This window comes from Ammodytes marinus (assembly GCF_949987685.1).
Source record: "Ammodytes marinus genome assembly, chromosome: 14".
NCBI classification, from domain to species: Eukaryota; Metazoa; Chordata; class Actinopteri; order Uranoscopiformes; family Ammodytidae; genus Ammodytes; species Ammodytes marinus.
Window position 1 is genome coordinate 12310155 of NC_137218.1, and position 23248 is coordinate 12333402.

Sequence of the window (23248 nt, forward strand, 5' to 3'; positions counted from 1 at the left end):
CATTATACTAACATGTATAATTTCTTATATGGAAGTACCATGTTAATTTTTTGTAACACATAAAGTCAAATGTTGTAAATGTTAAGAATTGGTCTAAAGAGCTGGCTAAAAAGACAAAACAAAGGTTATGGGATTTTCCAGAAAACTGCAATACAAAAGTTTGCTCTTAATGGCTCTATAAATCATCAGTAAATTGTTTATCAACCAACAATAAAGCTATTGCCTACAGTATATATAAGGAGAACCTCATACGTTTTACCTTTGATTTTTGGGGATCATTTATATAGGATGTCCAGTTTGGAAGACTAAAAGAGATGATTGTCTTGGTGCGCACACATTTGTGTCAGATTTCCTTGTGTCTCAGTGTGCGCGTGCGAGATAAGATTTGGCGCGCGCACGATTGGGAGCGCATCCCGAGGAACAGCAGGAGAGATAGAGAGGCAGAGAGAGAGAGGCAGAGAGGGATACGGAGACGAATGAGAGTTGGAATACCGCCGCCATGCGTGGAGGGAACAACATCTGAAAAATGAAAAAGTAAAAAGAGGCTATTCTACATCTCTCGCCGAAGTTTGATTCAACAACCAAAAGCGACCGCAGTGCTCCATGAGCTCCAAATCGAAAAGCAAAGAGGATGCCTCCAAAGGTAAGTGAAGTGATGATAAACTCGAGCCAAATACAAGGAAGGATGTCAATTTACGCGTTTAAAAAAAAATGTCAGCTGAAAAAGAGGAAATATGTATGTATGAATATGCTTTGCTGAGATCAGCATGCTGGCCAATTCCCATTGTCCCCATAGTCCAGAATCCAAGGCGCACACAACTGAACTAGTCTACTTTAAAATATCGCTGGGCGTAGGCTGTTTTATTTATCTGTATTTAATAAAGACCCTGCAGAAAAGTCTATTCATGATGATTTTGTAAACATGTATTACAAACTACATGCTTGCAGGTTAGAGCTTTACACAAACAGTAGGAAGCATTGCTTGGTGTTGATTACAGTGTGCACTAAGATGAAACATCCATATTGATTTTGTAAAAACATTAAGACACGCTATTCAATTTGTTTCCACATATAAGGGTTTCTGGCGGTAAGGTCTAGTAAATTTAATTTTCTCCACAGTCCCTGGACAGCAATAAAACCATGGACATAGAATAAAACTGACGCGCGATACACCGAAATGCATACTGGGAAACAATCATTGCCATGGAGACACAAAGGGTGTTGCCCGCAAGCTGAGCGCGATCCTGCATCATGAAATATGCATGAGACCCAGCCTTACTCATTCACAATAAAAAGAAGAAAGGAATGCTGCGTAAAGGAATTTTTACGAGGGCGCAGTTATATGAGGTCCATTTATAACTTAATAAAGTACAAAGGGAAAAGGAAAATCCAAACACATGACATTAAGCGTTTTGTGGCTGGGTAAAGTCCTGATTTAGTCGACTCAGCAGAAACGCATTGGAAAAATATTCATGATGTTGCCAAAAGGCTACTGCGGAATGCATTATACAGAAAGCTAATCAAGAATGTGGGTATTTAAGACATTATTGATTATCCCCTTTAGCCAGATTTTTTTGTTTTTAGAGGTTAGGGTTAAAAGCCTATATTCGGTGTTCTTGTCAATGATCCTAAGTAAAGGTTTTTAGTTTATTCAGTAGGCTAAATCATGTATTTGATTTGATTGTTGCTCATAGTCTTTATTATGTTATTTATTTATTATTATGTCCCCAATTGGCAATTTGGTTTGTGTAGCCTACAAAACACATAAACATGTGTAAATCTATCAAAATTGGATGGGTTATATATGATTGCAACTGCTACCCTAGATTATTAAACAGCTGGATGTATTAGGCCTCTCTGGTTCCATAGCACAAATCCAGCCCTTTACCATATCTTTTTGGACAGTTTACATATGCTACTGGTAGTTGTTGACCGATAGACTTCTTGAGTATTAATATCGGAAGTATAAAATGAAACGTTTTCAACTTACTGTGAAGGAAGTTCTGTTAAGGTTGGAGGTCAACTCAGGTGGCAGAATATTTCAGAAGACTTGGATGAATTATGAAGCGATATTTATTACAGACTTGGCCAAGGAGAACCGGACTGCAATTCTCGTGACTTGCACTTCAATTCTCCTGCTGGGCCTTTGAGATTTTTAGTGATTTTAAGTGAAAACTACTGGACTAGAAATTCAATGATAGATAGTGATTACAAATCAGAAAAGGTCAACTTGCATAAACAAGAATTATACAAAAGGATGACAAAAATGTATGAACACAATAACAAGATATATAGATAATATAGATTATGTGTCTCATTATCAACAGTGAAAGGTGAAACACAAGCCCCCAGTCATTTATCTTGGAAACTCCACAACGTAGGCTACGTTAATGCGGGTCTAAACCATAATTATTGCCTCACTCAGAGGCTAACCACAAGATATAGTAGGCTACTGGTTTAACTTGGGGTTTATTCCCCCAAATGCAAGCCTACATGATGTGTTTCAAATCAGGTACTACTGTTAGTACATTGTACTTACTTGCGTAGTGTGCTGTTTTGCATAGGGTAGTATTGTCTCACATCAAACACTGCCATTGTGCACTTACCGGAAATGACACTCATATTTAAGAACTGTTTTTCAATACATATTTATTTTGATAAGCGACTTGCAAACATTATCACAGCCTTATTTCCCACGGGGGAAGAAGTGGCATAAGTAAACATTATTTATCACCAGCCTTTGACAAACGTTTGTAATGCTCCAATATATCTGCAGACTTTCCCACTGGAGTTTATATATTTTACTTAAAAACTGCTTAAATTTTATTTTAACAGTAGGCCTATATATTTATTGTGTTATGTATTGTATATAATGTGTCTTTCGCCACAACCTGTACCTACGACGTGTATTATGTTGTCAAGTATTAGTGTAAAACACACAGTCATCAGCATATAACTTTACTAAGGCTGCATTCCAATACCCATATTTTTCTGCTATTTAGTAGGCTATGGCAAAAACATATTTAAGATGTCCCAATACATGTGGTCAAATGCTAGCCTGGAAATCCAGACCCATATCTAGAACGATAGAGGGTCTGGCCACTATCAATAGACCTTTCCAACTCAAGGGGTGGCACCTACGCGTGCATTTCAAATGCCACTGCACACAATTGGATAGCACTACGACCAATCAGAGCTATGAACAAGGTGACATATTCGTTTAGCGAACAGCGGGCTAACTGTTAAATTAAACTTTTGGCGTGGTCGGTCGGCAAAACAGAACATTCCTCTTAGGCCTACTTGCTAATGAAATATTTGAGTGCCGTCTTCCAAATCGTTAAGTGTCGAGGCGAAAACCGTCTGAAACTCGAACAACACAGCGGCACGCTGTCGTCAACTGATTACGTCCGCCCCAGAGCACCATACATAGGGTTCTGGCCCGCCCATATCAGAAAGAACGATTTTAATGTTGGTAGCTCAGGATTTCTTGACATATTAAATGAGCTTCAATGGAGAGTGTCCAGACCAACAGGCGCAGCAAATTTAATTTGCCAGCGCCTAGCGGCAGGTCTGGATTTCCAGGCTAGTCAAATGCTCTATATCTGGTCGTAACTTTTAGTGTTAAAACCAGCATGTTTTTTTTGGTGACTCTGACCCACAATCCACTCCACAGTAGAAGAGACACATCGACTGAGCCTCCAAGTGATAACACCCAGGGATAATGATAGGCCTATACAGCAAGAGCCACGGAGCAATGTTATGATGAAATAAATTAGTAAAAGTATGTCAGCTGTAGTATGCGTTAGGCCTATAGTAAAAAGAAAGGGTATGCGATTCAGAATGCAGGGTTACATTCGTACAGCGCGTCAGTGTTTTGATGGTTACACAAGTTTTAAACATCTTGGTGGTCCCGCCTCTTGCGCTACGTAGTCAAGATGGCAACCATTGACAGTGAGAAGTGTCGATCGTTCCATACTCAGCTTTTTGATAATTTTGTGTGCATTATCCAGGTACCTAAAGTGCACTGCTTTTAGAATTGTTTTTCAATATGAATTCACTTTTGCACTCATAATAGCAAGTGTATTAAGGCGAGACACCCCAGGTGAATAGGGATTTTTTTTTAACTTATAGATATCATCATGAAACTTTGCCAGTTGATTACTGACACAAACACAATCATTTTTTGTATTACATGTTTTTCTTTAATATTTTATTAAATATGCAAATATGGCAATATTTAACCAATTATGCGTAAATTTGGGTCATTTTTCGAGAAAGATTTTGAGATGTTGGATAAAGCCAGAGTTAAAATCTCTATTTTATTTTAACCACATATTAGTTTCTAAAGTTTTTACACAACAGATTTTGGATACAGCCTTTTTTCATTTAATAAATCAAAAAAGACTATGTACATGTCTTAGAAATGCATTTTAGGCATGTTTTTAGGAGGAAAATGTATCATAAATCAGACAATTAACAATATATTAACAAATCCTTCTGTAAAAACCTTTAAAATAGTGCTATGAATGATTATAGAAAGTTTGGTTGATGTCAGTGGTCTAGAAGTTGAGATATCTTTCGCAGAGTATTGGAAAAAGCTCATTTTGAGAAAACGGCCGTTAAAGATAAAAACGTGAATTCTGCTGATAATAGCTAGAGTAATTTATTGAATTAGGCCCTACACCCTTCAATGCCATATAGGCCTACCACTGCTTAACATATATAAACCATAGCATAGTAACATTTACATCCACATGCTAATTTAAACGTGGTTAATTCATTATTAGCCACTGTCTGTCAACCTGCTCCTGTCGGCACAGACGCTCTCTCTCCCCACCATCTCCCCTCTGATCGTCTGACAGTCTGTGTCTCTCCGACGTGATCGGCGTGATTTACATGTCTTTAACACTTCTCCCCTTCAAATGGCGATCATGTAATGTCCGTAGCCAATTGATTAAGTATTTTTTTTGTGTTGGTTTGGCATATTTTCAACGTTTTTCCCATTTTATTTTGTGATTTTCGAGCTACCCGGGGCTAGCATCACGTGATGCCTTTTAGCGAATCACATCGTCAGAAATGTGCATTAGCCAATGAGGTCGCTTTCCTAGCATTGAATCCCTCCTCACACTTTCACGATTGGTTACTGATACAAAGGAAATGACCATATTTGGATCAGATAACGTTGTTCTTGAGATTCAGAGCTTTCCAACAGTACCATGATTATTATGATTCATACAGCGGTCGCGGTGCTGTATGTTACGTTAGAATGCTCACTTTTGACGAATTTAGGAGCAAAATACAGACGCAAGCAGTCAAAATTTAGTAAAATAAACACCTAAAACGTATATTTTGGACATTTTATCCATACTAGTATGAAAGAAGACATGTTATGGAAGCTAAATAGACACAAATCTCAAAATTGACCAGTGCTTAAAAAAACGATGTTTTTGCCTGCCGTGTCTCGCCTTAACAGAAGTACACGATTTGTTACAAGGCCCTAGTGTTTATGGATGTAAACTTCAGCTGCTATGAAATTATGCCTGTAGGGGTTGCTATAGCAACAGAATATTCAACTGGAACAAACGGCTGCTGGCATACTAGTAATAAAGGTTATTTATGGTAACCTTTACTCATAAAGCACCTTCAAGAGACACAAAACAACACATCAATAAACAGGAAAACCAATAAAGCCAAGCCAATAAACCAGAAGGGGTGATTTATAGTACAATAACTGAACTTTATTAACCCTTACCCTCTATTGTAAAGGATTCCAGTAGGCCTACAATGGTCCTGTAATACATCATTTAAGCTGACAGCCTCTGTGAAAATTATGATTTATTATTGAATTTAAAACTGGCGCAGGTGATTGAAGTCACAGCTTTGGTGATATAGTTTACAGTGCGTAAATAAGGTGGAACACATTACGAGACCTTTCAGTATAATATAGCCCACCCAGTGCAACTTCACTATAGTCTTCAGCCTCAAAACCTAGTGTGGTAGTCTCAATAAAATTGAAAATCATTACTGATTGTGAGTGATTCTTCAGCATAACGTGTTTCTATATTGAATAGCTGAATAGGAGCTTGAGTATACATCACTCCCAAAGAGATAGAATATCTTATTATTTAAGTCTAGTTTTTTTATGATGGAAGTAACAATAAACCAACGTAAGTTATCTTTTTCCCAAATAAAGAGACTTTACATGTTGCATGGGAAATAACAGAGACCAATAAACACAGTCGCAAAGAAAAATGTTGAGTAATTGCGTAGAACGCATTCATTATATTTAATTGCTTTAATTTAAATTATTCAGTAACTTAGATCAATACAAAATAATTCAGACGAAAGACACCAAAGACAACAAAATGTGTCAAGTCTGTTGAACTTAGATGGTGAACTTTGACTACAATATCTTCAGTAATAACTCACTGCCTCAGGTTGACAGACAGACAGGGTTGTTAACTGTACTGAATAATACTGTATCGCAAACTGAAGAAACTCATTGTTGCACAAGCGGAAGGGAGAGATGGAAGATGTACATCGTCGAAAGATATGGATGGAACAAAACAGGCTATTACTGCTGTTGGGGAGGGGATAGCAAAAATTGTATCCGGTATTGCATCTATCAAAGGAGACATCACAGCTATCAAAGGAGAAATCGCTGGAATCGCTGATATCAAAGGAGACATCGTAAAAATGGCTACAGTGGAAAGAGAGGATAACGATGAGTAATTAAAATTCATTGGGAAAATGGAAAGCATGTCAGTTGTGCAAGGTCAATGAATAATGAGAATGAACATTGACTGTGTATTGGACTGCAGCTGCTTAACACAAAAAAATTTGCAAAATCATCAAAAACAAAAAAAAACAACAACAAAATTGTGTTTTTTCTTTTTTTTCTGTAACAGTAAATGTGTATCTGTGTATCTGAATCTGAATCTGAATCTGATGAAAATGGGGGCGGGACCTGATAAGCCTTTGGCTTCTTCCGTCACCCTTCGGACAACACAAAGTATGATGTATGATGTGAAAGAGATAATTGTGTATTGTGTGGAATTGTCCGAAAGAATAATAATAAATAAATAAATACAATTGGTGTTAAGGCCTAAGTTTTGATAGAACTCATTAAGCTTATACGTAAATGTGGATTATAACTATGTGTGCCTTAGTGTGTGCCTTTGTGTGTGTGTGTGTGTGTGTGTGTGTGTGTGTGTGTGTGTGTGTGTGTGTGCGCGCGCGTGTGCCTGGATTCAACAGCAGGAGAGGATTCACCACAGACATTATTGTTAATTAACCTAAATTGACCCATAGCTTTGACATAGCAATTTGGCATTAGAGGTCAGCATTTGGACAGAAATTAAGGTCCATCCAATATATTACTGAACCACTTCAGTCTTTTCACTGAGTTATATCAGCACACAGTTCAGAAGAACTAATACACTACAAGCACTGACGAGCGCATATACCTTTGATTATCTACTTACAGTATCTTTACATTTATTGAGCATCTTTGGAAAAATATGGTAGCCCATCTCCACCACCCAAATTCTAGCAGGTCAATTCTAGATAGAGCAATGTCAGTCCACTCCAGTCCAGAATCTCGATCAGTCCACTCCGCCGATCCTATCAGCTTCAACTGTACTCTGTGTGAAGTGCCAATTAGTTAATGTTTGCATGCTAACACGCTAAACTCAAATGGTGAACATGGTAAACCTCATATGTGCTAAAGATAATCATTTTAAAATTGTAATTGCATTTGTGTGACTATGATACAGCTCCACAGAGCCGCTAGGAAAGCTGTGGACTGTCAGTCTTGTTTTTCTTTGTTACATGTTTTATCCCTCATCATTACAATGATTTATATGTATGATTTTATAAATCTAGATCTTGAGAAAAGGCCAATATGATGTTTTCCATTAAAAACATCTGTGCCATAAAACAGACAGAGAAAACACAAACACATTCCTATTTCTTCTTGCTTGCAGTTAATGTGATTGCCTTGAAAGCGGTTTAATCTGTTGGTCCTTAATGGTCACTATAGGAGATTAAAATGGTTATATCTGGACATGGCTATATAATCTGGGACTATAAATACTGTGTAATGTGATGAAAGAAGGGGGACATTGAATGGCAAAGCATAATTATTCAGTTGTGGTTCCTGGTGACAACCTAGCCCACCTTGCACCACAGTAGATGAGGTCTGTCGTTAATTTATATTCCTGGGAGTTTAAGAGTCAGGACCAAAAATAGAAATGTGACAAGAATCGGTCAATGCAACACTTTCCCCTCAGAAGTCTGAAAAAAGTTTCCACTATGCCACTTACATTCTTGCCGTTACTATTTTTACACTTTGTAAATATGTGTGGTGGAGGAAAACAAATGCGTTATTATTATTAAGTGATAGAACTATGAAAAGTATAGGCAATGATCAGGCCCTCTAATAAATTTTCTAACTTTTCCTAACTTTGGGATGTCTCCCTTTTTTTGCGCAGACACATTTATCATTCCCATTCGCTCCCCTTCTCTGTGTTATCTGAACATATGGTGCCATCTAGTGGCTCACAATTTGAATCACTGGTAGAGAATGATAGCAGCTACTCCGCTAACACTAAACGTTTTTCTTAGTGATTGGATACTGGCTACCTGCCCAGGCTGTTGGCCTGAGAATCTTTGCCAAAATAAACTTGCTGGCATCTTTGTACTTTGCTTTTTCAAGGCTAGACTGAGTTATTTTTGGGAGGCGTTATGTGTTTGTTCAAAGCTAAAATGGTATTGCAGTTCAGTTGAAACAAAGGGAGGAAATAAATAATTAATCACAGGCCCACGAAGACCCAGTCAATCCATCAGCTTGATCTAATGTCCTTTCTGAGTAACAGGAAGCCATAGCATAATAATACAATTATGTGGGCAAAAACGGCAAGAGCACATTTTCCCCTCAATGATATTTTCCTTTTTCTCTCAAGTTGCTGAGTAAGCATGTTCATCAGAAGCATCCTGATTCACTGTCTCCAATGGCTTTTATGGCCCTGCCCTGCAGTATACAGACACTCTGCAATCTGTAATACTTTCTCTATCATCTCAGTAATATGGGGGCTTTGGTGTATTCTTAACAGGAAGCACTGTAACTGCAGAACAATGTAATGGACTGATTATATAGATCTATGGTATGTGTGGCCGCGTAGAGTCTGTGTGTAATCCTGGACAGAGTGTGGTCACCATGTAATGTGCTTTGTTGGTTTGCCGTGAGGATCGCCCACAGACCAACAGGGAGATAATAGCACAACGCCATTAGTTGTGTGCATTATTGTGCATGTGTGTGCATGCTGCGTGAGTTTGATTTAGCTGGTAGTTACTTTTTTCCATGTGCTGTCTGAGGGTTCTAAATGTATCTTATTTCAGTGTGAAAGCATCATTTATAATGCGTATGTCGATCCAGCCCTTTACTGACAGTTGAGCCATTCCATTACATCTACGTCATATAATTCTCATTTTACCCACATTCAGCCTGAAATTTTTGATCTTTTTTTTTAAGTTGTATGTAGTTTGAGGGTAAAGACCAGTGTGCTATGCGTTGTTAATAGAGAATTTGAGGCAATGTGTTATTTGGTTAAATTATATATTTCAGTCAGTGCTGCTGAGAAGGGTTCATTCAGTTCACCTCTCTTTTGGCATACAGTATATCATAATGTTTCCTTTGTCTTGTTCCTTCTCTGTAGCAGTACATTGTAGTCACATAAGGCAAGTTTACACAAGATAAAATAAGATTGGTCAATCAACAGAATTAGAGTCTAATTAGATTTCTTTTTGAAAACATGCAATTTGAAGACTTTAGGAGATTGTGATTTTTAAAAACAGATTTTTTAAATTGTATTTTTCCAATTTTCCAAAAGTTTCTGGATGAACCTATTATTGCTATAGTGTATAGTCTGTGTATGGTTAGGGGTTGTAGGTCAAAATGTGTGTACGTGTGTGTGTGTGTGTGTGTGTGTGTGTGTGTGTGTGTGTGTGTGTGTGTGTGTGTGTGTGTGTGTGTGTGTGTGTGTGTGTGTGTGTGTGTGTGTGTGTGTGTGTGTGTGTGTGTGTGTGTGTGTGTGTGTGGGTGTGGATGGGTGGGTGTGTGTGTGTTTAAGACCAGAGTTCAACATAACTGTAAAGGTGTCCCCCAGCAGATTAACTAATCTGGTAAATGGGGAACACACATACAGAGACACACACACACACACACACACACACGCTGCTACTTCGATAGATCTTTGGATTTGGGAAAGGCCTGCTGGCTCCCTCCCTTCCTTGTTGTGCCAGATCAGCGCAGGCCTTGAGATGAATCATTAATGACCGGCTCCATAGGCTTAATGGCCTCTAATGTTCTGTAATGATCTCGCGTCAACGCCATGTGCGCGGCCCTAATGGATCCGATGCCGTGGAGAATTCTCTGAACTTCGGTAATTCCTCCTCTTTTGGTCGAGCAGCGCACAACAAGGAAGTGGTTGGAAAAGCCATGAGCACAAGGCTTCGGAGCTCCACGGCCGCAGCATGAGTTTCCCAATCCGCCGATCGACCTCAGGTAGGACCGAGAGGGGAAACTGCTCTGAAAATAGGCTAGTAGATTTGACCCGCGGCCCTGTAATCCTGTTACAAAATATTTAAAGAGAAACTCTACGAATATCTGCACAACTTTATCAAATGCTTTGGGAACAGGCTGCTCTAGTGGATAAGGGATACACATAAATGCTGTTCAATAAGGTCCATAGAGGCTATTGCAGTTTCTATATAGCGAATTTCCTAAAATAAAATATATAAAGATATAGGCCTACTATATTATTAAAAAACAAAATTTCAACAGTCTAACAATATTAAAACCTATTTTATTTTATAATCAAATATGTGTCTTAAACTATAGGTAGAAAATATATGATGTAGAAAGAGTCAAATGAGAAAAACGTGAGTTAAAAAGAAAAAACTCAATTAAAACTCGTAGCGCTGTCCTTGGTTCTGAAAACAGCAGCGGGCGCACCCTGCGGCTGCTGAGCGCCTACGGACAGAACACTTTCACTGGGTATATGCTATAGGCTTTTTTGTTTTACAACACTCATATACAATCATTAATAATGAATGCCCTTGTACTGGTTTTAATTTTGCTGTTGCTATACTTTGTAACCTGGAGAATGAATTCACCTGCACATTGTTGTAGGAATTGATCGGGTATTGTTGTCCACTCCCACAGGGCACATTTAACATCGCTAACTTACAAAAATAATAAGTATATATAAATATAATTTATATAAAAAACACAACTTGTAAGGGTTAGGGTTAGTTAACTCCAATGCCCTCAGTGACCCTGAATCAAAATAACAATCTTTTACTGAAAACAAAATGTCCCAAAAGCTTAATTTATGTAGGCTACTTTAGATTCTTGATTCTTTATATCATATTGCCAGCTATACCTACTAAAGGCCTCATAGCTTTGTTACAGGTGTTTGACTATTATGAATACTGCTGCATGCTGCTGGTCTGATTTTACTCTCATTGGCATTCATGCCACTTTTATATCTCTATTCACACACATACATAGTCTTAATGTGTTTATCCAGTATAGATTACCCATTTGTTTGACTGGGGTATTTTTTAATCCTGCTTTAATCCCTCGCTGCTGCCTATTTGTTTAATGGCCTCTCTATCGATTCACTTATTGACTAAATTGTTTTCCGTAACATTTCACTCTGTTGATGTGCTAATTTGAAGGCTTAAAGTGGGAGAATTGGCAGTGGTACATCTGGCTTGTTTTTTCTACCTGCAGCTCGTTTGTTCTGTTACATCAAATTGTGTTACCTCTCGTCTGTGTGGCTTTTGCTTGCAGGCGCAGGTGGCGGTGTGGGTGTGGGTTTAAAAGCAGGGATCTCATACATAAAAGATGAAGGACTGTTGTGTTGACGTGCGGCTTTCAGTCATTTCATCACTGTGGTTTGGCACGTGTAGTAGCCTCATTGATATGTCCATGTTTAAGATGACAGCACGGATTAGTTATGAAATGTTTTATGGCTTTAAAGTGACCTCTCTATCTATCTCTCTCGGGGAAGGCACAGAACAGCTGTTACACATCAATTACATGTTTGTGTGGCGCGTTTAAAGGGTCTTACCTAACCTCGTCGTTGACCAGGTCCTGACCCCGCTCTCTGTCCACCGCCACGGTCCATCACTTTCTCTCCTCCGCCCACTGGCTTATTCTCACACTGCAGTGTACTAGATTTGCCTCGGCTTCAGTCGTGTAATTTACTGCTCACTACATCATCCCTACTGTCCAGCCATCGATTTTCAGTATATACCTCCCCCCCCCCCCATGCACTGGGCGAATAGCGAGCACTTGCTTTGCCTGCTGCTATGGCGCCATGTGTGCCACAGGTCGACCTCCCACCTCCATAGTCACTCACACGACCCTCTTTGTCCGCCGCCTCGTTCCTCCTCATGAAGACCAGTTTGCAGGAGTTGCCATGCGCCATTGCAGCAGCTGTATCTGGCGCTGACAGCTGTGCATCTGATCTCCTATGCGGGAGGGGGGGTGGGGGCTGCCTGCCTGTGACAGGGCAACACGCCGATTGGTGCCATGTATGCATGCGCGCCTCTTCTGCCTCTTGCTGCAAATGAAAGAGGGAAACATCTGGAAAACGACACAGCAGCGCATGCATGCTGAGATGCCGTCGCCCGTTATCCACCTGCTTCTTTCTATCACACGGCTTGGCAGCCTTTCCAGCAATGGTGAAAACCTCTGCACCAAAATAAAATGAGTCAATATCCTTTTTCTCTCTCTTTTCTCTGTCATCCGCACTCACCACCAAGACCTCCTCACCTCATTTTGCTTTCTCTGCCTTGATTCCTATTACTCGCTCCATTCTCATGTGTGATATTCTCTTTCCTTCTCTTTCTTTAACCCCCCTCCCATTCCTCTCTCTCTCACTAACTCTTGCTCTTTTGCCTTTCTTCATTTTCACCTCCCCTTCTCCATTCATCACACACACACACACACACACACACACACACACACACACACACACACACACACACACACACACACACACACACACACACACACACACACACACACACACACACACACACACACACACACACACACACACACTCACAGGCTACAGGCAAACTCAATAGCTATCCCTCCTCTCCATGCCCTCATGTCCCCCTTTTCCATTATTCCTCCTCCTATCATTCATACACCTGTCAGTCTCCCAGCTCTCTCTCATTTAACTGTTTGTGTGTCTCGCTCCTACTATATTACACCCCCCCCCCCCCCCCCCGCGCCCTCTCCTCTCAATCTCCCCGCCTATCACAGTATTCAGCATAACATGTAAATATCATGCCACGTGGGGTTCAGGGTTACAGGTGCCCTATGAGAGGAAGAAAAAAGCTGCCCTATCACACCGACGACATACACTCACTCACACACACACACACACACACACACACACACACACACACACACACACACACACACACACACACACACACACACACACACACACACACACACACACACACGCTCCTAAAACACGTCCACCCTCCTCGGGGCGGGCAGGGCTGCAGCAATTTTATGAACGGCAGGGCTGCATCATGATCGCGTTCCCACTCCGCGGAGTCAGAGCAGTCCCATTGATAAACATTCCGGTTGCTGCATTTCTGTCACGGAGCGTGTTGAGCAGCGGAGCATCACCACCGGGGGAGCGGCGCAGCGCGGCAGCAGAAGAGGCAGAGGCAGCTGCAGTGAGCATCAACAACAGCCCCCGGTGTCGTTCACACCAGCGTCTAAGCTGTTGATTCGATACTTGGACCCGGACCGGATCAGAACGCACGGAACTCTCCCGGGACAGACAGAAGAATCACCTGAGGGGGAACCAGACAGCTTTTTGCCACATAGATCCCTTGGGGAGGGGAGGCTGTGAGGCGGCGTCCTTAGCGGTCACTCACTGGCACATTACTGGATTTCTTTTAACGACTTCCATGAAGCGCCCGGACTCACCCATGGATAATTCTGGACGCTTCTCGAAATCACGGCTATATGCGAGACTGCAGCGGAACGGTGTGTGACGCGAACTATAAGCCGTGGGTAGTGTAGACCCCGCACCCCCACCGCCTTATCGACACCCCCTCCTGCGAACGGGACACGCAGCCTTGTTTCACTCCACGGGGGGAACATGTCCCGGGCAGCGGCTATCGCCAGCTCCCTGATCCGGCAGAAGCGGCAGGCGAGGGAGCGGGAGAAGGCGAATGCTTGCCGCGGCACTGGCAGCCCAAGCAACAGCAAAGGGACCAACGAGAAGCCGAGCAAGCTCAACGTGTTCTCGCGGGTTAAATTGTTTGGATCGAGGAAGAAACGGAAGAGAAAGCGGCCACCAGGTCTGAGAGTGCGGGAGAGAGAAATCAATAAGCCACAACCATCTCAACCATCTTCACCACCGCTACATCATCATCACCACCAACCAACCATTTTCTCTCTTCACTTGATCATCCATCACCCTATGAACTGCTTCTGTCTGTGGTTCAGGAGTTAACCCTGTTGCATGCCACAATCATCCCATGTAAATAACTTTGTTTTGTCCTGCAGCAAAGCATCATGTAGCATCATGTGTCTCTGATAGCGGTTGATGGAGATTCCAGAAAAGCAGGATCCTTATTTAAGCACCTACTTCTTGCTTCTCCTAACATCTGTACATTTGTCAATAATTGCTGTGCGCCACAGTGTTCAGGGCTCAGGGATCCAAATCAGGCCCTCAAGGCACAGTGATTGGAAATCTAAACTTCTCTTCCGCTGCTGGATTTAATACTTTCGATGTGCTCTCATGACATTGATAAGGAATGAATGCAGCCAACGTGTCTCCTCTGCTCCCCTCTAGAGCCCCAGTTAAAGGGCATTGTGACCAGGCTTTCCAATTGCCAGGGCTTCCAGCTGCAGATGCAGCCTGATGGCACCATTGATGGAACCAAGGATGAAGACAGCACCTGCGGTAAGTCTTACTCTGGCATTTTAGATGAACAGAAAACCATATGCACTGATTTTCTTTAATTGCTTTTTGTGTAATCCACCTACAACCCATTATACTATTGAATTAATTATTTTGGCTACAATATGGAAGAAAATAATGAAACACTTCTATCACAATTGCCCCAAGGTCAAGGATGTTCAGGGTATTTCAATTACTGAGTCTTCAAATTGCTTGTTTTATCTGACCAACGCTCCAAAACCAAAGCTACTGAATTATCTATAAACAGAAAAGTATCAAATCCTCACATTTGAGAAACTTGATCCAGCAAATGTTTAGTATTTTAGCATGGCAAGATGACTGAAACAATTCATCCATTATTACTTTCATTATTGCTGATGAATATTTAATCGTTCTACTGATTGATTCGGCAACCATTTCAACTCTGAAATCGGCTTTAGAGAGCTTTAGTCCATAAATGTGTGTTAGTCCAATTCTGGTAACTGTAATGAATACAGTCTTTAAAATGCATGTAAATGAATAGTTTTCTGTCCTGCTATAGAGAAATAGAAAATAAAATGTGTTCAAATAAAAATCGTTCTCTACAAAAATAGAAGAAATATAGACGAAGAAGCTCTCTTTTCAATATTACTTGAAGGTACATTAGATTATTTTCTAACATGATGAAGGTTCAATAACTACAGAGGTCTGACTCAGTTTAATTCCCATAGTCCCATTACGGAGCTATCATTCGAAATTAGTTCAGATCCAATTTTGTGTTAAACTTTACCCTGTGGAAATCTGTCTGATATGTGAATTTGAAGTCCGACAGTCAGTCAACAACCTGTCAGGTGTTCAGTTAATTGGTGAAATGGTACATGTGTCTCCTCCAAAGGTCAGATGGAAATCTATATGTGTTCGATGTTTGTTGCATATTGAATCCATTAAATATCCACAGGATGCACAGTGCAATGGTCAAACCACATCCTATAGGATACTAGGTTGAACTGATCCAGTGAACAGGTTTCCTCAGGCTTGCTCTATCTCATTCTCTAAATCTCTCTCTCTCAATCACTCACACACACACACACACACACACACACACACACACACACACAGAGACAAACACACACACACACACACACACACACACACACACACACACACACACACACACACACACACACACACACTCGAACACAACCGACCGTGCTTCAACTTGTGATTGATATGGCTAATTCAGCTCTGTTGTCATGGTGCAGACGGCAATTGCTCTCCTTTCTGGTACGCAGTTGGTATTGCCTGCGTCGCACATTAATCCCTGCCACTCTTCAGGCCACCCAACTGTTGTTGTGTGCAAAGAGAAAGACGGAGCGTGTGTTCTTTAATTATAGGATCACAGGGTGTGCACATCATGTTAACGCCTCCCACAAGAAAATCAATTGTCCGTGACTTGACTGGAATGAATGAAAAGATAATCAATGTAATCCACCATCTTCATATAACCACAGTCGACTCAGTCGTTATATAAAGAACACGGTTGGCTAAATGAATGTAATTAAACAATGGCCTGACTCAACAGATTACAATAATTATGTCCCTGCTCCAGAGCTTTTACTGTAGAAAAATATATAAATTACTTTTCTCCGGTTGTTCCCCTCAGTAGAAACTAAAAGGGGGGAACAAATGTATGATAGAACCAAAAAATTTGTATGCTGAAGCTTTGAAACAACTGCCAAATCTTTTTTTAATTGTATTTTTTTTTAACCTTTATTTATACAGGTAAATCCCATTGATACCGGAGACTCTTTTTCAAGGGAGACCTGTTCCCATTCCCACATTACCGTTCACACACACATTCATACACCGATAGCAGGCTAACTATCGATGTTCACATGAGGCAAGGAGGGTGAAGTGTCTTGCCCAAGGACACAACAACCATGACACAGATGGCAGGGCAGGGATCGAACCGCCAACCCTTTGATCATTGGCCGACCCGCTCTACCACCTGAGCCACAGTCGCCCCCAAATGATGCCTTCATGCCTGGAAATACCTTTAAACTGGATCAGACTGTGCTTTCAATAATCGTGCTGTAAATTTCACAAATAGACATTTTGAAAAGCTCCTTGAACCTCACAGTGCGAATGAGCCTGGGAATTTTCTATTTGCTCTGCACATTCAAAAGTAGCAACGACAGTCCTGACAAGATAAACCGGTTTAACCTTTCTTCAATTTCAGCTCTTTGAAGAGGATTTCTATCATTTTAAACTCACTGCCTTTGTGTTTTGGATGTGGCACTACCTTTTAAAATGTGTGCATGTTGTAGACTCATAACTAGTTGTCATTAAGGATTTTTTCATTTTTGGTTCAGACTCAAAGCTGCCTATGTTTTCAATGCTGAAGACTTGCAGTGCAACTGACCTTGGACTGCCAAATGTATACCTGACCCTTGCTTAGCTTCATGTCATTCTCCCTCTTTCTATCCTGTGCTTAATGCTGGGCGCTAAATTATTTGTATATTCTAGTAGCCTTAGCGCCTGACTGACCTTGTAAGATAGCTTCTCTGAGGCAAAACTTAAGTGTCATCATACCAGATGCTGCATTGATATTGATGAGGATTTTTCTCTCTGTTTTTCCTCCTGTGTTCACTGTGTGAGTGCTTGTTTGTTTGCTGTGCGCTTGTGTGCTTGTAATCTGTGTGTGTGTGTGTGTGTGTGTGTGTGTATGTGTGTGTGTGTTTGTGTATTTGTGTGGGTTTGTGTGTGCATACATAGCTGTTTTCAACCTGATCCCTGTGGGGCTTCGAGTGGTGGCCATCCAGGGGGTCCAGACCAAACTCTATCTGGCGATGAACAACGAAGGCTTTCTCTACACCTCTGTAGGTCCCACACTCACAGACACACTATCCCTCCATCATCATCATCATCATTAAGGCCCGTTAGAGACTAACATTTCTTCTTTGGGTTTGGATTTAGAAAGGAAGTAGCAGCTTTTAGTGTGACCAATGTCATTATCATCCTATCGTCACATCTATAGCTAAACTACAGTGAGTGCTGCCTCGTGAGTCAGTTGCCACTGGGTGTTATAATCCAGTGTCTGAGCGACCCTTATCTATCTGCTGATATTGTGGCTGCTCAGGATTGATTACAGTCTCTCTCCAGCCTCCTTTTGTTTATGTCCCTTAAGGGAGGATTACTTTGCGTCCATTTCCAGCAGCCCCTGAAATGTGTTTATTTGACGTTTTTCCCTGCCAGATTTACACGTGCATCCCAACTGTGCACGTACTACAGGCCAGTAGGCTTTGTTGGCTGCTGTGTAGCGCGTTAAATGCCTCACTTTCCCGATGTTGATGGTGGGTGTGTGATGAGGCAATAACAGAATTTTTTTTTTTAAAGCAACACACACTTCGAGCAATCTAAACAAGAACACAAGGTGAACACATGAAAAAAAAATGACATGATGATGTAATAAGAGCCATGCTGCTAGGCCAGTGCAGGCTCGTATTCCATTATATCTGGCTCAGTCCTGCCAGAATGCTGTGGGTTGTCTTGGCTCCAGGCATAACACTGATATCGCTCGTTTCATCTTCTCACCTTATATTAAACGCAGAATATTAACGCACAAAGTAATTTATAGATGCATACACACAAAGCACATTTATCATGTCTACTTGAATCTATTTGAAAATCGCTTGTGCACAGCGAACTTAATTAAAATTCATGAAAAATTAATGCATGACGGAGTGTATGAACATTCTTTCTGTATCTTTCCGTTTCCCCCGGCAACCCTGGGAAACCATCTTACTCACAGTGTGCTGGTTGCTATTCAAAGGGAGTAGCCGGTTGCTATGGAGATGCAGGAATAAGGAAATGCTAATGTCAGCTGTCCTAAGTTGATGCAGTTTGTCGTCGGGGAGACTTAGGCCCTAGCTGAGATAATGATTCAAAGAGGAGGAAGGACTGATGGATGAATACGCCGATGGCAATATGGAGGACGGATGGGACACTTAATGGGAGTTTCCTTCATAAACTCATAGTCTGTGACTCTGCTCCTAACTTGCTTGTCCCTTCATGCCTATTGCCTACCTTATCATCAATGGCCTTGCTTTTTCTTTGTTATAATATAATGTCACAATGTTTCTTTCCAAACCCCACAGGAACATTTTACCCCAGAGTGTAAATTCAAGGAGTCCGTGTTTGAGAACTACTACGTCACCTACTCGTCCATGCTGTACCGGCAGCAGGCCTCAGGTCGGGCCTGGTACCTGGGACTCAACAAGGAAGGTGGAATCATGAAGGGGAACCACGTCAAGAAGAACAAGGCCGCCGCACACTTCATACCCAAACCGCTCAAAGGTAGGTCTCTATTAGTCGAGTGGAAGCAACAGACTAGCCTTTCATGGTGGACTATGTAACTTTGGGTGTGTCAGAGAAGTGAACGTTTTCTAAGGTATATTCTCATAACTGAATAAACAAACTTTTCTCATGGGAGAATGGGATCCCTGGAACGCTGTTTGACGTTAGAAAGCTTCCTGAAAAGTTACTGTTTCACTTTTGTTCCACAGTTTGGTCTACAAACATAGTCTAAGTCCTACGTTTGGTTCCAGGTTCCTCAAAAATAATTTATGTTCTGATTTATGATGATAGAATTTTTGAATACTAAGGATTACACGTGGAGAAAATATGTAAACTAACTGCAGGCTCTGCAAATGCTAACAAATTCCCCTCCCCTGAAACTAAATAGTGCCTAAATGTTCATACAAGAAGTCTGTCTTCACATTATCAACTGAAGATGTACTGTTTCTCTGTACCAGTACCTTCAATCTGAGTTTATTACGTCACAACTAACTAGTCGCATAAAATCAATGCAGCAGAACTAGAGATATCTCTTTTTCTATTCCATGCCTTTTTTTTGCATTGTTAAAACCTGGCGACATTGCACCCTTGATGCAACTTGATCATGCTTGTTGTTTATGCTAGGAAAAGATAACGAAGACTTCTTTTTTGTTCACACAGTTTTGTAGTGCTTCAAGGGCTCTAGAAAGGTGGTGTCCTCTTTTAACATGCTGTCACACTTATTTGATTCATCTGGACTTTGGAGATGTTTTTTATGTTCTCAGATGAACTGGACAGTGGCCTGACATAATAAGGATATGTAGATATATTTAAATCATTGTTTAGTTCATGATGATACCTTATATTTGTATGCATCATTACATCACAGCTTAAATCTCAGTTTAGCATAGAAGGAATTGCCCTTTAACTTTGGAGTCAAGAGTTTGTTCTAAAACCAGAATTAAATAACCTTAGTTATGGACGTGCAGGCGAACTCGGAGTGTCTTAAGTGCCTGAACAAGGCGTGCTAGTCAAGCATGGTTCAATTATTAATTGAATTAATGATTCTTGCCTGGTTGCCTTATATTTTGTGTCTGTGTGTGTGTGTGTGTGTGTGTGTGTGTGTGTGAACAGTGGCCATGTATAGGGAGCCGTCCCTCCACGACCTGACAGAACTCTCACGGTCAGGCAGCGGCACGCCGACCAAGAGTCGCAGCGCTTCGGCCATACTTAACGGCGGAGGGAAGTCGCCCAGCAACAATGACTTATCCTAGCCCACCACCCCTCTCACACACATACACACACACACACACACAAACATACACACACAAACATACACACACACACACACACACACACACACACACACACACACAAACACACACACACTCACACACACAGATCTCAGGCCGACATGCCCACACATCAGGCTGGTGAATGGTAGGAGGAGTTGAGCAGAAGATGAAGGACATGAATGTGTTCTTGCACCTCACGGAGCCCACTGTGACTGACTGTGATGTAAATAAATCAAAGACAATCAATCCGCTGCTCTGGCCTGCAGAGGGACAGGAGCTGCCAATCTCTCCCCTCGACTACTTTTCCTGCTGTATCATAACCACACAGAACGAGGGAGGGAGGCCGAGAAAGAAAAGTAGGATGGAGAGCCAGTCAGTCAGTCAGTCACATAAACAGACTGTTACAGAGAACCAAAGAGTATTAACTAACCAAGTTACTGCTGTGAAAAGGCAAATGGCAAGAAAGATTGAGAGTGACAAAGGAAGGAAGGAAGTAAATCTTTATCTATTCTACCGTACGCTATGTTTACACAGAGCTCATGGGGTTAAGTCATATTTTTCCAAATGACAAAACGTATTCCTTGTACACTCATGGCAGATCATTTGTTTGCATGCAGGTGTGCCTGTGTGTGTGTTTGAGTCTGTATGTGTGTGTGTGCGTGTTTGTGAGAGGTCAGGGTTAGTAGCCTACGTACTGTTCCTGCAGTAGGTTTGTAGTGTGTGTGGGCAAGCAAGAGCGAGTGTGTGTGCACGCATGTGTCTGGGGGGAATTTTAAATTTTTCAGATCTGTTGTGTATTAGACAAACCTCCCGAGGGCTTTAGCAGATTGAAATAAGGTTTACTGTATATGCTTCCATGCTTACTTCTTACAAGCAATGCTGTTGTTTATCTTTCCGTTTGTTGTTGTTGTCCCTTGCTGTTTGTTTGTTTGTTGTTGCATGGAAGCTTGTGGACCTCTGCTCACTAGCAGCATGCCAAAGGTCCTTTTTTATTCTGGTTTTGCGTGTTCCTGACCATAGGAGAACACTAGTGAGCCAATAGTGTCATACCAGAACACTAGTGAAACAATGCGAGGGCGTCGGAACTCTACTGGACCAATAGTATTGCACCAGAAAATAAGTGGACCAATGGTGTTGGACCAGAACTGGAACCGGTTTAACAAATGGGAGCACAGTTTAACTTAATATTTTGGTTCCTGCTGTGGACAAACTAGAAATGCACTAAATAAACTCTTTCTTAAGAAGTTAACAGACTGTCTTGTCCCACTTTGTTCACCTAGGTTGATGGCATTTTTAAAATGCAGTAAGTCTTGTTTATGATATAAAACATAAAGTCATCAGTAAAGGGTTAAGAACTGTTGCATTGCTCAGGTGGAGAATGTCGCTTAATTTTCATACTTCCTTCAAATAAAGAAATAACTACAAACGTTACGTATGATAAGTATTGTAGGTGTTTTAGTTCTTTAAAAATGGTATTTAAAAAAAAGGATGTTAATTTATTTCTTGTGCTCACTCACGCCAAAAGGTTCCAACAGTTGCTTTCATTTGAGTTCTTTAAGTTCAGAGTTTTGATTCAGTTGGTTTCTTACACTGAAATTAAATCCTGCCAAGAGAAGCTCCAGACTAAAAGAAAGAAAGAAACGTGAACATTCCAAAGAAAGAAACCAAATTGCACAGTACAGTAGACAAAAAGTTTCTTTATAAAGTAATCTTTTACTTACATGGGTGTGCTTGTTCATGGTCCTGTGACCAACAGGGGAAGCACACAGGCATTAATCATCAAATGATTCTGCAAAGTGGGCCTGCTGCTAAGTTCAATTTACAAGACATTTGTGTACTCACAAAATACAACATGATAAAGTGCATAAGGCAAATATGAAAAGAAAATACACATATATTGGTTAAAAAACTAATATTTTCACATTGCAACAATAAACATTTACTCGTTGGTTTCAGGAACAGTGTCATACTCAATATGCTTTCCTTATGGCTTAAATACACCTCACAAGATGTGGGATACTTCTGTCGCTAATATAGATAAATTAAGGTGATAATAATTTCTTTACTTTAGTTTTTTGGTATTTTACATTAATGTTGAAGTAAGCGATTTATTTAGGTTAATATAAGTGTTAAATCGCCCTTTATTCACACAGTGATCACTTATATAGTGTGTGTGTTTCATTAAGCCAATCTCTCAGTCACACTCTCTGCATGTAATCTGCAAATAAACTTTTCGGGGATCCCACTACTGATAACCAACCAGAAGAGAGAACGCTACAAACCGGCACCCGTCTCACTGCCGGTGTACGCGCAGAGCGACAGATGGGTGAATGTGTATGCGCCTACAATGGCGGAGCAGGTAAAAATCCTTCCCAATGTCTGTTTTGTTGGTTTTTATCATGTTTTATCAAACTTATGGATCTGAGATGATGCTAGATAACTTGTGCATTAATGTGGTGACGTGGGGACGAGACTGCTAACTGCAGTCACTGACAGGAAGTTAGCTAAACTGACCATTCCGCTTACTGAACCTTTAACAAGTATCCTGTTGAAAAAGGAATTAAACGAGTGGGTTTTGGTTTGGAAGTCTTGCCTGTAACTCTGAACTCACAGTGTTGATGAAGCACACTC

General features: G+C 40.9%; 2 protein-coding genes across 5 annotated transcripts in view; one reads left to right on the forward strand and one right to left on the reverse strand.

Moving 5' to 3' along the window:
* Positions 1-507: 507 nt before the first annotated feature.
* Positions 508-21835, forward strand: fgf13b (fibroblast growth factor 13b; the record flags this gene model as incomplete). 2 transcript variants are annotated; one of them, XM_080041642.1, is made up of 5 exons in its annotated part: positions 508-643; positions 14901-15011; positions 17763-17866; positions 19145-19343; positions 20457-21835. In XM_080041642.1, the coding sequence occupies 5 exons, from the start codon at positions 604-606 to the stop codon at positions 20594-20596; spliced, it is 594 nt and encodes a 197-aa protein (XP_079897768.1). In that variant the 3' UTR covers positions 20597-21835. The 2 variants fall into 2 exon arrangements, with proteins under 2 accessions (XP_079897768.1, XP_079897767.1); XM_080041641.1 differs by lacking the exon at positions 508-643 and adding an exon at positions 14202-14403.
* A 515-nt stretch (positions 21836-22350) lies between these two features.
* afap1l1b (actin filament associated protein 1-like 1b) overlaps positions 22351-23248 on the reverse strand; it is a 17592-nt gene continuing 16694 nt past the window's right edge. For all 3 annotated transcript variants that reach the window (XM_080040414.1, XM_080040415.1, XM_080040413.1), the window contains one exon: positions 22351-23248. This exon is cut by the window's right edge and continues 422 nt beyond it. The gene's annotated coding sequence lies outside the window, so the exon portion shown is untranslated.